Source organism: Octodon degus, unplaced genomic scaffold (assembly GCF_000260255.1).
Source record: "Octodon degus isolate 3935 unplaced genomic scaffold, OctDeg1.0 scaffold00083, whole genome shotgun sequence".
Taxonomy (NCBI): domain Eukaryota; kingdom Metazoa; phylum Chordata; class Mammalia; order Rodentia; family Octodontidae; genus Octodon; species Octodon degus.
The window spans coordinates 6095978-6111123 of record NW_004524659.1 but is presented as its reverse complement, the minus strand read 5'-3'; the positions used below and the strand labels follow the sequence as shown (position 1 = coordinate 6111123).

General features: G+C 51.2%; 1 protein-coding gene across 1 annotated transcript; it reads right to left on the bottom strand.

The window, feature by feature from the left end:
* Positions 1-273: 273 nt before the first annotated feature.
* On the bottom strand, positions 274-11981 carry Dmkn (dermokine). Its single transcript, XM_023721444.1, has 15 exons — positions 11682-11981; positions 11382-11582; positions 11216-11272; positions 10939-10989; positions 10603-10818; positions 9662-9718; positions 9409-9459; positions 6591-6650; positions 6398-6445; positions 6166-6213; positions 3139-3195; positions 2697-2744; positions 1078-1125; positions 589-657; positions 274-279 (listed from the first exon to the last, which is right to left on the bottom strand). The coding sequence occupies exons 1-15, from the start codon at positions 11979-11981 to the stop codon at positions 274-276; spliced, it is 1317 nt and encodes a 438-aa protein (XP_023577212.1).
* Between the last annotated feature and the right edge of the window lie 3165 nt (positions 11982-15146).

Here is a 15146-nt window from a genome sequence, read left to right as displayed (position 1 = left end):
TCCCCATCCCTGCACCGAGTTCTCTTCCTTCCTGAGTAGTCCTTCTTTGCTCTGAGAGCGAAATGCTTGGTCTACGGTGCTCTGCTGGCCTCAGTAGCACCAACACCCTCACTTCCTGCCCAGCCGCAGTCATAACACTGCCTCCTTTGCAACTGTATGAAACAAATGTCTGGTGTATTGTTGCCTTTTATTTCCTTTGAGGTATAAAAGCATTCCGGTTTCCCACCAACTGAGAGCTTTCCAAGAGGGCGAGTCTGCTTTCCTCTCCTCAGCTCACGCCTGCCCCAGACAGGGTCAGCTGAGAAAAGACCAGCTGCCCCTTGGGTGGTGGGGTGTTCTTTGCCAGACCTAGCTTCACTCTGGGAGGCACTTGCTTCCTGCTTTTCTCCATGGCTCTGGGGCTGCTCACGGAGAGGGTGCTTAGAGGAGCCTTGATCCCCGCCCCCTTTCCAGACTGCTCATAGGGCCCAAGTCTCCCTCCAAAGCAGGTTAGTCAGTCGCCTGGCTTTCAGTGAATACCTCCCTCCCTCCCTCCGTCTCTCTTCTGGTGGTCTGGCCAGTAGGAAAAATAGGCATGATGAACCTCACCTTGGGGGTGCTCTTCAGTGAGTTCTGCCCACTGGGCATAGTGGGATACGCCTGCTGGTTGTAGTAGTTCTGTGGAGAGTGAGAGGGGGAGAAAAAAAGATAAAGGCATGTGGCTCCGGAATGAACACCCCACCCCCTGCCCTGACTGGACATTAAAGTCCCTGCCTTCCCCTCTTCCAGATCAGATTTGGAAGGTTTTCCCAGCCACAGGAGCCCACTCCTCCACACTTTTAACTGTCTAAGCCCAAAGGGCCTGACTCCTCCCTCCCTGGCACCTCCCCCAACTGTCTAGGGAGACCAGGGGAGAGGTGGAGTCTAGATCAGGCATCTGTGCTGCAGAGCTTGCCTCGGAAGTTGCACCCACTACCTCTTGCCTTCCTGTCTCAGGCTGAGAGAACTCTTGGATGGTGAGTAAAAGAGAATTGGCCACACCCAGGGCTGAGAGGGACCACCGAGGGCTTCCTGACGAGTCCAGGAGCAGTGACTCACCTGATTAGCAACATCTGCCCTCTTCTGCATCGATGGCATGTCTACATCCTAAGAGGGAGAGAGAGGCCAGTTGGCATCTCCTTGGCCCTGCGGGCCTTGCAGGCTTCCGGATGCCCACATCCTGCAGCCTGAGCTCTGCCCTCCACTTAAAGCCCCAGCGTCTCACCCATCCCACCACTCTGAGGGTCCATAGTATCACCGTGGCCTAGAGCAGGTGATGGCCCAGATAGATGTAGGGCACAGATTCCCACAGTCAAGGCGGGAGCAGTGGTGAAGCGCATTGGGCAACACCAGCTCCACCCACGCGCCTCTCGTGCTGTCAGCCCTGGGCAGAGGTGCAATAGCATGACAAATGGGTAGAAGCCACACGGGCGGCTCTAGGGCAGCCCAAGCCCCTCAGCCCAGCCCGCCTTTGCCTACACCAAACCGAGCTGGCCTACACCAAACCGACCAAGCTGCTCCTCGCAGGCCCTTCAAGCCCTGCACATAGTCCTGTTTCTCTAGAGACCTTGAAGGGACAGGCATTAGCCCCTGGTCAAAGGAGGGGAGGAAAGGAGAAAAATACAGAGAGGCAGAGGAAGGAGAGCACTCCCCTACTCATAAGGCTGGGGCAGCTCTAAGCTTTGGGGGAGAGTCTTAGTTCCCCTGTCATCCCTTTTCTACTCAGACCCCACCACTCATACCTCCCCTTTCATTGCAAGGTCAAGTCCTGTCAGACTTAATGCTCGGCCTTGTCCACACCTGACAATGCGTCTTCACCCCACTCTTATCCCTGACCCTGAGGTCATAAACTGCTTGTCCATCCACCTTCAGACAGGATTTGTTTGGCCTGACTTTTAAAAAAATATTATATTAGTTGCCGGCCAATTAAACATCAGATTTCTAGCTTTTCTTGAAAAATCAAACAAACATACCCATCTAGTTCCTACATGTGTGCACAACACCACTAGGAGAAGGCCTTGATTCCCTACTTGTCCAGGTACCCAAAGGCCTGGCCCAGGCAGTGCAGAAGGGTTCTGCTTCCCAGAGGCCAGTGACCATGCAGAATGAGGAGAGTTCTTCTACAGGACCCAAGGTCCTGCTCATCCTTCCCAAGGGCCAGCTGTCCAGACCCCCACTTGCCTGACGCCCCTTCCCCAACATCCTGCCCTCTCTTCCCTCAACTTCCCTCTGCAGTGCCCCTTTGCTGGCACCTGAAAGTTCATCCCAGGGCCAAGTCCTTTTCTTTGTACCCCTTCCTAGTCCCCCTCCCCCTGTTTATCATCTGTACCCACCCAGCTATGGGTTCCCCCTAGCTAGGCCAGGCCTAGTAGGGACAGCAGCAGAGCAGAGATAGTCACCTGCTTCATGATTCTGCATCTGTGGAGCCCAAGGCTGGAGTCCTGGGCCTTTACTGAAGGGAGGCTTTCCCACCCGTGCTCTCCTCAGTGACTCACAGCTTCTCTGTCCAGCCCACTCCCACTCCATGTTGTACAAAGCAGCGGGATTGTGGAGAGGGCATGAGGACAAGAAACCAGGACAGCAGCCTCAGCAAGCCACCTGTTACGGGACTGACCCAAGTCCCCAGTTCTGTTTTCTCAACCAAGGGGAAAAGCGCAGCACCTCACTCATTTCCTTACCTCAGAAATTTCTTTCCAGTTGAAGAAAGGAGTTTTTCGTTTGAAATCCTGGAGGGAGAGGAGAAAAGAGTGGCAGGAAGCCGGTACTCAGGGTGAGAAGGGGCTATGGGCTAGGTGAGAGTTTCCAGGCCATTTCGGGAAAGGGCTTGGGAGAGCAGTGGGATTTGGGGGTTCCATAAAGATAAGCATGAGGGGTGGGGATGTTTGGGTTTGAGGTGACATTGGTGATAAGACTGAGGTAGCCCCAAGATGAATGTAATTATTATTCATCACAAACATACAAATAAAATGAAAAGATTGGTGTGACATGACCCGCCTCAAAAATGAGAAGGCAATTTTGTGACATGTCAGCTCCTGCTGGGGACAGCTGCCTGAGGGGAGGCACTTGGATGGGTGTGATAACCAGGGTCACCATTTCTTGGCAAAGCAGCAGTTCTCCTACCTCCCAGAGTCTTCGGAAGTAGAGGAGGACCCGGGTGTTAGGGGATAGGAGTTGGCCCTGTGGATGAAAAGCAGTGAGCAGGTTGGTAAACCAGGAGCCCACCCCTGCTCAACGAAGTCCACAATCCTGCAGTTTCTCAGTCTTCAGAATCTTATTGTGACTCAAGTGGAGGGCTGGGGACTGAGGGGAGCCAGGAGTCTCCCAGGACACCAGAAGCTATTTTGGAAATAAGGCTGAGAGGCTAGATCTCAGAGTCATTGACCAGCCCGCCCTCCCAGCACACTCCCAGCCCCAGCCCCAGCCCCACCCAGGTCCAACAGAACTGTAGCAAAGTGTCCCCAGCCTCCCACCTTTTCAGCTGCCAATTGACCTCCCACCAGTAGCACATCACCCCATGCTGTGGGGCTGTGACCACTCCTCCCAACCCCTAGGGCCAACATCAGAGATAGAAAAAATAAAAGGAGCAGAGACCAGCATGGGGGGGGAATCAGCTGAGATTTATTTCAAGAGCATGAGACCAAATTTAGGGGTGAGGGACAAGATTAGGTGCGAGGGGGTGGCTTTTTAGGGAGGGAGTGGGCTTTCCCATCCAGCTGGTAGCTCCTTGCCTGGAGGTCACGAGTTGCGAAAGCTCCTCTGGTCCTGGGCAAAGAAATAAGCTCTATGAAGAAGCTTGAGCAGTAGGGATTTGGGGGCGGGCCAAGGCCTGGGGCATAGACCCCTGCTTTAAAAATCTATAGGGACCTTGTAGCCCACTGCGGTCATCTGGACATCAGGAGGGACCTAGTGTCCCTTTTCCTCACCCCTCTCTGGCTTACATCCTCAGCTCCCCTCACCCTAACTGCAAAGGACAGCAGACATCGATGCGTCTCCGTCATACCTGGACTGCCCATCTTTCGGCCCCTCCAGGAAGACCAAGTACAGTCACGTCCTTCCTGTTCCCACAAGATGGGCAGAAATGCTTAGCATTCTGTCTCGCTCTCTGGGAAGCGCTCAGGTGGGCCCTGGCCTTTCCATCAGACTCTAAGAGCCCCAGGGTCTACAGCAAGGAACCTCGCCCCTGTCACAAACTGGTTTTTTTCTTTGGCAGAACTGGGGATTGAACTCAGACCCTTGTGCTTGTCAGGGAAGCACTTATTCCACTGAGCCATCTCCCCAGCCCCTACAAACTGTTTTCTAATAAAAGAGAATTTGTTTTGCCAGGTCAGCGCAGCTGGGGCCTTTGGACCTCTCCCAACCCCATCTTTCCCAGAGGTTAGACTTTGCTTTTCCTGAACTTTGGGTCAGGCTGCCTGCGCATCTGCCACCGCTGCCTCCTCTCACAGAGACCGTGGCATTAGCAAAGGCTGGATGCTTGTCTCCGTTCTCTTACATGAAGGAGCAGAGCCTCACCTCCTCACAGAGACCAGGATGGAGGCGGGAATGGTTGATGGGCAGGGTGAGTACAGTGTGGAGGACAAGGACACTCAGCCCCCATCTGTCATTCACTGCCAGTGAAGGGAGGATCCAGGGTTGACAAAATTTTTAAGAGACCACAAATCTGAACATTTATATGTCTTCCCCTTCCCTGTCCCTATCCCTGTCCCTGTTCCTTCCACCTCCCCTTTATCTCTTCCATATTGTTTTTTTTTAAATTATTTTTTATTTAGATATTTGGTACAGGGTCTCACTATTTAGCTCAGACTCATAATGATCCTACTGTTTCAGCCTCCTAGAAATGTAATTACAAGTGTGTGCCACCCCACCTGCTTTCAGTGGCAGGCAAGATGTGTCTGGCTCTGTGTGCCTGGGCTGGGGCTGGCACAACATGCAATACTAGGGACCGAACCCAGGTCCTTGTGCTTGCCAGGCAGGCACTTAGACCACCAAACTATCTCCCCAGCCCAATACTGGGATTTGAACCTAAAGCCTTTGCACATTATTTTGAGACAGGTGTCTTGTTGTGTTTCCCAGATTATACTCAAATTTGTAACCCTCCCACCTCAGTCCCCAAAGTGCTGAGATTATAAGCACATGCCATTTTATACCCAAAGAGGGGCAGGGCTACTTCTGCCTGTCAGCACAGAAAGAAGATTTCAGCCTGGAAGGGCTGAGGGCCAGGGGCAGGCTTTTAAAAAAAAAAAAAAAAAAAAGAGGGCCCAAATAGAGCAGAAGCAGAGCACATTTCACAGCTTCCGCCTGGGGAAGTGGTTTGAATTGTCAGTTTGCCTTTGGCCCTCTCTGACAGCTCAGCCCAGTCAGCTCTGCTGTTCTGGTGTCAAATCAGGGCTGGCCACAGATAGGGCGGAAAGGGATAGGGGCTCTCTGACCAGCTGTCTCCTAAGACCACACAGATACAGGGCACAGAGTAATGCCTGTCACCCATCATCCTCCCAACCGTTGTCCAGGTTCTTTCCCTTCTTCCCCAGGCAGGTCAGTCCTCATGGGGCCTGTGAGCTCCACCTGGCCCTGCATTCGGTCTCTCCCCCAGGACAGTGGTGGGAAACCTATGGCACTCATGCCACAGTGGGCTGTTGGAATCATTAAAAGTTCTAGGGGCTGGTGAGACGGCTCAGTGGTCTAAAGCACCTACTTAGAACAAGCTCAGCAAAGCACAGGGACCGCGGTTCAATCCCCCAGCACCACATGCCAGCCAGCCCCGCCCCCTGGTGGGCTGAGCTGGCCACACACAAATAAATAAATAAATAAAAATTAAAAATAAATAAATAAATGTTTTTTTAAAAAGTTCTAGAAGGTTCACCATCGCTGCTTAAATCAGGTAGTCCACTTCGTTTTCTACATTCAAAGAGGGAACTGATACTCCACACCAGCTCAGATCTGTATGTTGACCTGACCTCATCCCCAGCCTTCAGTTGTTCCCCAAATTCCCCATTCTTTTCAGCTCATAGTTTGTACATTGGTTTTGGATTTATTGCTTGGCCTAAATACCTTCTTTGTGGCCACTATTATTGTTCCCTGGCTTGCCAGCTTTCCTTCCTGTATTCCTCCCCCATTAAGATCAGGATTGTGAGGCTTTTCAGAACGTACCTTGTTTAAAGCTTTCCAGTTAATGAAATTCATCTTGGATTTAAAATTCTGCAAAGAAAACACAAAGAATGTCCATATCAGGGCATAATATAATTGGCCCAGGGCCTCAAGTCAGAAGAGGGGCAGGGCTACTTCTGCCTATCAGCACAGAAAGAGGATTTCAGCCTGGAGGGCTGAGGGCCAGGGCCGGCTTTTCAAAGGCGAGTGAACAGAACCATCTTACAGAACTCACCTCCCAGAAATTGTCAAAGTTGAAGACTCCAGGAGAGGCCTCAGAGCCCTGAGGAATAGATGAGAAACGAGATGAGTTTGAGAAACTACACGGCAAGCTAGAGGCCTGGACAGGAGATGTGGGAGATGTTCGGGGGGATGAAGGATGCAGAACCCCACAGTCGTGACCCTGGTGGAGTAACACCCCCACTCACCACAGAATTGAGCTCACTGATTGCTTCCTTTCTTTCACTGGACTCACTGGACTCTTGTCCCTGGTGGGGAAAAGGGCGACTGATGTTCAAGGTGGTTTCAGGGTGTCCTGTGTGCTCCTGGCCCTCACATTTCCACCATCACTTGTGCTCTTCCAGCCCTCTTGGTCAATCCACTTTCTCTCCCTTTACACAGCACTAAAACTTGTGCCTCAGAACCCCTTCCTCAAGTGATCCCAAACATGTTGCCTTACCCAGTGCCTTGACTTTCCTGTATACCTTTGCCTCCCCTCAAAACACCACTGCTACTGAAAGTGGCTAAATATTGTCTTAGTGTGCGGGATGCTGTGCCTTACTCTGCCATATTCCCTTACAGGTGACTTCACTTGATAGATGAGGAAACTGAGCTGAGTGACCTGGGATCTGTCTTTGGGTCTATATTCTGTACCACTTCAATCTAGTTCTGACAGAGAAAGCCCTAAAGGAATTGTGGAACACGTGCGCATGACAGAGGACATCCCAGGGCTCCATCCTGCCTGGCAGATCTTGTTCCGACCTCCTCACATGACGACTGCCTACTATGTGGACTTCCGGTGTTTATGGTCAGTGTCACCATCCCCATCTATATCTGTCTAGGCAAGCTGCCCATAGTTCAATAGCAAGGGCTCTGCCACCGACACATCTGAATTCTCCCCTGGTTTGGAAGCAGCTGTAGCCAAGCTGGTGACCTGAACTGACCCAACTGGAAGCCCCTAGCTGGGCTTATGGCTGCACTGGGCAGAAAGTGGGAGTCAGCTGGCCAGTCAGCAGGAGCTGTGGTGACTACATATAGCCAGATAGTCTGCCCTTCAGTCAGAGGCATCTCCTGCATCAGCCCTTCCTCATTCCCAGAGGTCCTGTTTGCTAGGGGCCCCAGCTGTCATTGCTACTGGAGATTTACTCTCCATCCCACTCACTATGAGCACATTCTCTACTCTCAAGGCCTGCTGTTCCCCTCCCCTGACATCCCCAGGACCACTGGGTTGCCTTGTCCTCAGCTAAGGCCCCATGGATTAAACAGCGAAGCACAGATCCCTGTTCAAGATCCTGGAGCCATGTCCAAAAAAAAAGTATGCATGGATTTCATAGAACTCTATAAATCCTAATGGAATTCTCTTTGAGAACTTGCCAAAATAATTTTGAAATTCATCTGAAAGGATATAAAGGTTTGGGAATAGGTATATATTTTTTTTATTTTTTAAAAAATGCTGTCAAAGATTGGTGGCAAGGAGAGGGCTGCCCTGATGGATACCGACATACTACATACCACATGCTACTATAAATAAAGCAGTGTAGTATCTGCGGCCCAATGGAGGGAACCATTCAGCAAAACAAAACTTGCAAATTCAAAGGTATTTATAAGTGATATTTGCAAGAAGGTATTTATAATTCAATACTGGCAAGCTCCCCCCTAATTCAAAGGTATTTACAGGGGCTGGTGAGATGGCTCGGTGGTCTGAAGCACCTACTTGGAACAGGCTTAGCAAAGCACAGGGACCGCGGTTCAATCCCCCAGCACCACATGCCAGCCAGCCCCGCCCCCTGGTGGGCTGAGCTGGCCACACACACACACACACACACACACAAATAAATAAATAAATAAAATTAAAAAATAAAAAAAAGGTATTTACAGGTGGCATTTTAAGTCAGTGGTAGAAATGATTCAATACCCAGGACTGAATACGTAGATATGTATTTTTGGGAAAATACTAGTGGTACACTTTGTCAGTTTTCTCCCTCTTCTTTTAACTGTTTGTGTTTTGTTTTTTTTATACTGAGGATTGAACTCAGGACCTTGCATGTACCAGACAGGCGCTTAACCCACTGAGCTATCTTTCTGGCTTTTAACTGATTTTCCCAAAATAAAGGAGCACCCAACTCTGATCCACAGTGCTGGATGATAGTGCCTAGATTGGGAGGCAGAAATAGACCAAACATAGCAAAACAAAATCCAGGTGGATTAAAGAGTTCTGTTTTCAAAAATGAAATTATATAAATATTTCCAATACCTGAAGACCATAAAGACATTTACAGCAATACATCAAGAGCAGAAACCACAGCGAGAAAAGTCTGATAATTTTTTAGGGGGTGCAATTGTTTGTTTATTTTTTGAGATGGGGGTCTCACTATGTAGCCCAGGCTGGCCTCTTCCCCCAGCCTTCTGAGTGCTAGGATTACAGGCATGGAGCTAGGTCGCTTGGACAAACTAGATACAAGCTGGGAGAACGTTGCTTAACGTTCTGGTGGTCACCAGTGCCCAGCCTGGCAGCTACAGCCTCCCCGGCTGCTGGTGAGAAATGCAGCATCAGAGCCCCACCCTGGACCAGCTGAATCAGAACTTGCCTTTGCACAAGAGTGCTAGGTGTGGACAGGAGTGTCACCCTTGCTCTGTCAGCACCACAAGGACAGACACCTAATGCCCAGAATTCCCCAGTAAGTGGGAGGAAGTAGACCAGACCTTCCAAAACACTTCTCTGCCAGAGTCGTGAGCTATGTGCATAGTCTGGGATGGGACACCAGAAATGACTAGATTTCTAAAAGCACTGGCTTATGTAGAATCCTTCCTGCAGTACCCAGGGAGCCATCTCACACAGATTTCCAATCCACTACTACTCCAGAGGCTACTTTTAGGAAGATGCCTGTGATTTCTTCCCTCTTACACTGTCAGATCCGCCCCTACCCTGTGAGTCAGATGGAACCGATGATCAGGAAAGGGGTGAGCAGAGGGCACTAAGAGGAATGGGCACAGTCACAGTCAGAAATAAGGCAGTTTGGTTCTCACCTCGCTCCTAGATCCTCCAGTGATGCGGGCTTCATTCCTTGTGTTTTCACACTGTGGGAAAGAGGTACGGAAGACACACTCAGTCACCTCCTGAACACCAGCCCCAGCCCCCAAAGGACCAGCTGCTCCATGGCAGAAGCCCTCCCCTTCTCAGGGAGTCCCTGGCCCAGCCTCAAGGGCTGAACCCTCTGCATTTGCTTCCTACACCTGGAAGGAGACCTGGGCCCCTGGGGGGGGGTCCCCAGTCACTGACCTCAGGCTTGTTTCCACCACCACTTGTATCTCTGCTGCCTGTATCAGAACCGGTTCCCTTTGAGAAAAAGAAAGGGAGAGTTTGTCTGTCATCTTCAAAGGACTTTCCAAGGGATCCTCTGCTAGACCACAGTGAGCAGAAGGGACTCTCAGAGGCCTTCTTACCTTGGAGACTGAAAAGCTTTGATCAAAATCCCTAGAAGTTTCTATGCCCTAGATGGGGGTAAGAGGGTTGTATGAGGAGCAGCAAACTAAGGAATCTCGTTCTTTGGATTTGTCATGATCACTTACCTCCTCTGGTCAGACAACACCCCCAGGTCCCAAGGAGTCTGTGGGACAGCCTGTCCCTAGCACCCCTCTCTTGGAGCTCTCTTCTAAAGTAGCTTCCCCCTCTCCATAAGGCAGGATCCTTGTGAGTGCCCTGTAGTCATTAGTGTCATCTGCACTGCACCTGTTAATGTCCTCTAGTTTCTTTTTTTTCCCACCTTGTCTTTTTTTGTTTTAATTTATTTTAAAGAGAATGTCCTCTCATTTCTGTGTGTGCAACCCTAACCTTGTTCTCCCAGGAGCTTCCCAAATGAAGGTGTTATTTTTCTGTGCCCACCCCCCTTCTTCTCTCCATCACTCCCAGTTCTACCAGGATCTTCCAGGTGGGCAAGGCAGAGATGTTGGAAAGAGGCAGGATTTCCCCACCATGATGGAGTGGAAGGTTAGGGAGCGGAGTAGGCAGAGGGAGGCAGGACAAGCGCTTGTGGAAACCTGACATGCTTCCATAAGCAGCCTGGGCTGGGGCTGGGCAGTGGAGACAGGGACAGCCCGGGGTTGGCAACCCCAGCCCTATCTCCTACCCCAAGCCTGCAGCAGCTTTCAGGAAATGTTCTGCTATGCAGGGACCACCAGGACCCTCCCCCACCCCGCCATCACCCGAGGAGAAGAACTTACATGGCTGGATCCAGAACTGCTGCCACCATGGCCACTACCGCTGCCACCATGGCCACTACCGCTGCCATCATGGCCACTACCGCTGCCACCATGGCCACTACCGCTGCCATCATGGCCACTACCGCTGCCACCATGGCCGCTACCGCTGCCACCATGGCCACTGCTGCCACCATGGCCACCACTGCTGCCACTGCCACCACTGTGGCTGCTGCTTCCCTGAGGAGCAGAACAAAGTGCCGATGAGGATGTGGAAGCACGATTGTGCCTCTCCTCCCCTAGCTCTCCTGCTAGGGCATAGTCTCTGCCCAGCCTCAGTGTTCCATTCTCCACTCTTACCTGGGAGCCACCAGAGCTTCCATCGGAGCCAGTAGGTGGGGCATTGGTGCACTGCGGAGAGAAGGGCACCAGTGGGTTTAGAGGTTCCTGTCAAAGCCGTGGCTACAAGACTGTCCCCTTCCTTTCCCCTCCTCCCCTCTCTTTTCCTAGCTTCCCTCCACACCCATCTCTTCCCAGCCTCCTCTTCCTCTTAGCCCAATCCTTCTTCTCCCTCTTTCCCTGTTGTCTCTCCCCTACTTCCTGTCATATGCATTCAGACAACGACTCTGGCTCTTACCCCTGAATTTTGGCTGCCACCTCTCACTGAACCATAGCCAGGCTGGGCCACAAACCCCTGCAGGGAGAGTAAGACTCAGGGCAGGATGTGGAAGGACCAGGGAGGTGTGGAGAGGGCTGCGTGACGAGCGGGCGAGGGCGGGTATGGGGCGCGGTGCCTACTTTACCTGAGCATTGGCCTCAAGGTTGGGGTACCCTCCATTGCCTCCCTGCCCCAAGGAACCTCCCAGGGAGTTGGTTCCAAAGCTGCCTTCTGAGCCTCCGGGGTTCCCATGGCCTGAGGGAGACCATGGCCCTCCGAAATTGCCCTGGCCCTGGCCTCCATAGCTACCATGAGAATCAAATGTGCCATGTCCTCCAGATGTCCCCTGCAAGGACAACACATCTGCACTTAGTCTGACTGCCGTGGCTTATGACTGGGCTGCCCCGTAGCCTCCCATCTCCACACCAGGCTTCTTAGCACTCACCCAGGAAGCGGGGTTGCGGGTAGCATCCATTCCCTGTCCAGAGAGGTCCTCGACCTGTCTGCCGAATGCATCTCCTCTGGCCTCCCTGAACGCAGAGCTGCCCTCTCCTTTGTCTCCTTTGCCAATGGCATCCTGGATTCCAGAGCTGACTGCCTCTTTAGCTCCTTCACCGATGGCGTTTCCAAATCCACTACCCACAGCATCTCCGGCTCCTGTCCCAGAGCCCTGCAGTGGACCAGCTGCCCCACTGCTCAGGCACAGGGCCAGCAGGAGGCTGGTCAGAGACACCCGCAGCTTCATCTCTGCCCAGCTCCCTCTCTCTGGAGTGTCCTCTTCTCACTTCCTTCTGCTTCTTGGGACCTTTTCTCTTCCTCTGCCCTGCGAGCCCTCCTGACTACTCCCTCTGCCTTCTTAGTCTAGAGCCCCGTTCCCTTCCTTCCCCAGATGCCCCTGCCTTTCCCAGAGTCCTCCTTCCTGTCGCTACTCCTTATACTGTAGGTTGAGAGAAGGTGACGACAGGGCTGGGCAGCCCAGGGTCCCTCCCCCAGTGACTCAGGGCCCAGCTACGATAGGGTAATGAGCTGTAATTGTGAACCTGTGTCGAAACAGAGAAGGAGCCACGCATCACAGAGGGAGGGAGACCTGGGATGAGACGGACACAAAAGTGTTGTAGTTGCCCAACCCCAGGAATTTGGGGCGCAGGGTGGAGATGGGGCAGATGAGGAGATAGATGTTGGTGTCTCCTGGAGGCAGCGGGGCAAGAGGACTTAGAAAAGAGGCATTCCAGGCAGGCCCCTAGCAGTGCAGAAAGGAGAGGAGTGCCCGCTGGACTGGCCCGGGCCTCGGCCTCAGTGTAAGCCAACCTGAGCTGGGGGCACAGGGTGGGAAGCAGGTGCCCTCTTGCGGCTTTTCTCAGTTCCAGCCAGCCTCATAGCTCTCATCTCTCTGCTTCCCACACTGTCACCTAAAGGTGACTGCCCTCACACCTTCCAACCCACAGAGAGATACTGGAGGCTGTGGGGCTGCATTTCAAGTCCTGGGGCTCTGGGCAAAGCCCCCCTATAAGGGCCCCAGACATTGGGGAAAGAATGACAAGGCCCTGATAGTGGCCTTCAGTGTGTTTCACTTAGCACCGAGCAGGAAGCTGGGCGGGCCAGCTACCCCCAGGGAAGAGTGGGAGGGAGAGACCAGGGAGGGCACTGACCTAGACTGCATCCTGTTTACCTGGCCCTGGAGGGGCAGGGATGCCCGTGTGAGCTCATGGCACTCATGAGGGGAGAGACTGCGGGCCCTCATCACACCCCCCTCCCCCTCCCCCCCACTTCACCAGGGGCCAAGAAGCCCTGGCAAGGGAGAAGGAGTCAGCTCAAGGTTGGGAGCCATCAGTCATCACCATGGTCCTTGCCCCAGTCCCTGCTCTGGAAGGGACTTGGGCACCCTCCCTAGGTCTGATCCCTGCCTAGCAAGTGTAACTGCTTCTTGCTTCTCAGAAGCACCGGTTCCTCCCACTTGGCACTCCCTTGAATCACTGGGATTCATCTTTTGGTTAGGAGGGGCTGGTTTCCATCTATCTTTCTCAACGTCTTTCAATCAGTCTCTCCCTCTCTCTCCACCCCAATACCTGCACCCAAACTTGTAGCATCCAACCCTTAAGCATGTAAACACCATTCCTGACTGTCCTCAGCTTCCACCTCCACGTTGTTCCATCGCTGATTAATGATGATAATGATGTTGGCAATAATTAAAAATAAGAAGGACTGCGGCTCCAGCTTATCAAGACTTTTTTTATTTTATTTTTTTATTTTTTGGTCACTCTTGTGTCTCATAGCAGCCCATGCTTGTCAAAGCCCTTTAACTTCTCTCCTCAAGAAGCTAATTTGGGTTTTGCTCTGAAGCTCTGTGTGAGGAGGGAGAGCACGGGAGTAAATCTAGGGCCCTAGTGCTGGAGACCCCAGACCAGGAGCTTGCCCTCCAGGGCAGAGCACTCGAGGAGCAAAGACTCCTTCCCAGATCCCCCTCCTCCAAGTCGGTCCTCATGGTATTGTATATCTGCCCTCCCCCTGCGTCACTAATATTTCTCTTTAGACTAGCCTACGTACCAACTTAAGTCTATTTTAAGAGAATACATTTTATTGCTAGTGTAAGTAGGAAGTCAGGATCACTTGTCCATAGATAGAAAGTGCCAGAAAAACAGGTGCAAACAATGACGCTGTGTTATACCTGGCTACAGCTTCTATGCCTTCTTCATAAAAACGAGAGGGTTTAGGAACAGAAGCCCAGAAATTAAGTCTTTCTCTTCAACCTAATCTGAAAGCTTAGAAAAAAACTAGGAAGAGAGGAAGTTTCTCACTATGATTCAGTTATTCAAAGCCATATCTGGATCTAAGTTCTCCCAAACAACCATGTCCTACTTACTGGGATAAGGATCCACCTCAGGTCAATATTACAGCATATGTATTAAGAATGTGTTGTGGGACTGGTGAGATGGCTCAGTGGTCTAAAGCACCTACTTAGAACAAGCTTAGCAATGCACAGGGACTGCGGTTCGATCCCCCAGCACCACAAGCCAGCCAGCCCCGCCCCCTGGTGGGCTGAGCTGGCCACACACACACACACACACACACACAAATAAATAAATAAATAAAATTAAAAAAAAAAAAAGAATGTGTTGTGAACCAGATGGAATGTCCTATGCTTTCATATCCGTGACCTCAATTAATCTTCATGGTCAAGTCAATATTATCCCCATTTTATAAATAAGGTAATTTAGGTCCAGAGTGGTTGACTATATCACACACAAGGCCATATGTCAAAAGATCATGGGAAAATGGAGTGGGTCAAACTGTGACACCAAAGAGCTTCTTCTCCAGCATCTCTATCCTGCCCTTCTTTCTTTAACCTAATAGCACCCCAATTCTGACATGCCTGGGTCATGTTTAAGACCTTCTTGTTCCAACTTTTCTCTCTAAAGCACTATTTCGGTTCCCTCAAAACACCTTTATGGAGTTGCTGCTCTATGCCTCCTCAGTTCCCCTAGGTGCTGGGATACAATGTGAGAACAAGAGGCAAGCACAAGGTCCTGAGTTCAATCCCTGGTACCACCAAAATAAAATAAAATAAAATAAATAAAATAAAATAAAATAAAATAAGAGTTGCCCTTTTCTCCTTCAGCACCTACTGACATTAGGAGAAGCTGACCATAAAGTTGTCAGGTAAAGCTGAAGAAAAAACAGGATAGAGGAGGGGATAGAGGAGGAGAAGAAGCAGATATCTGAAATACGGTATATTGTAGTTGGGGGTTTATGCAAGGGGAACAATACAATACAGGACACATTATGTAAGAGTATTTTATAATGAATCACTCAAAGAATCATATGCAAAGAGTGCAGGAAGTGTTTGGACAGAATATCCTGTCTGCTTCTTGTACTATGGATAACCACTAAGAAGATAACAATGTACAGTGTA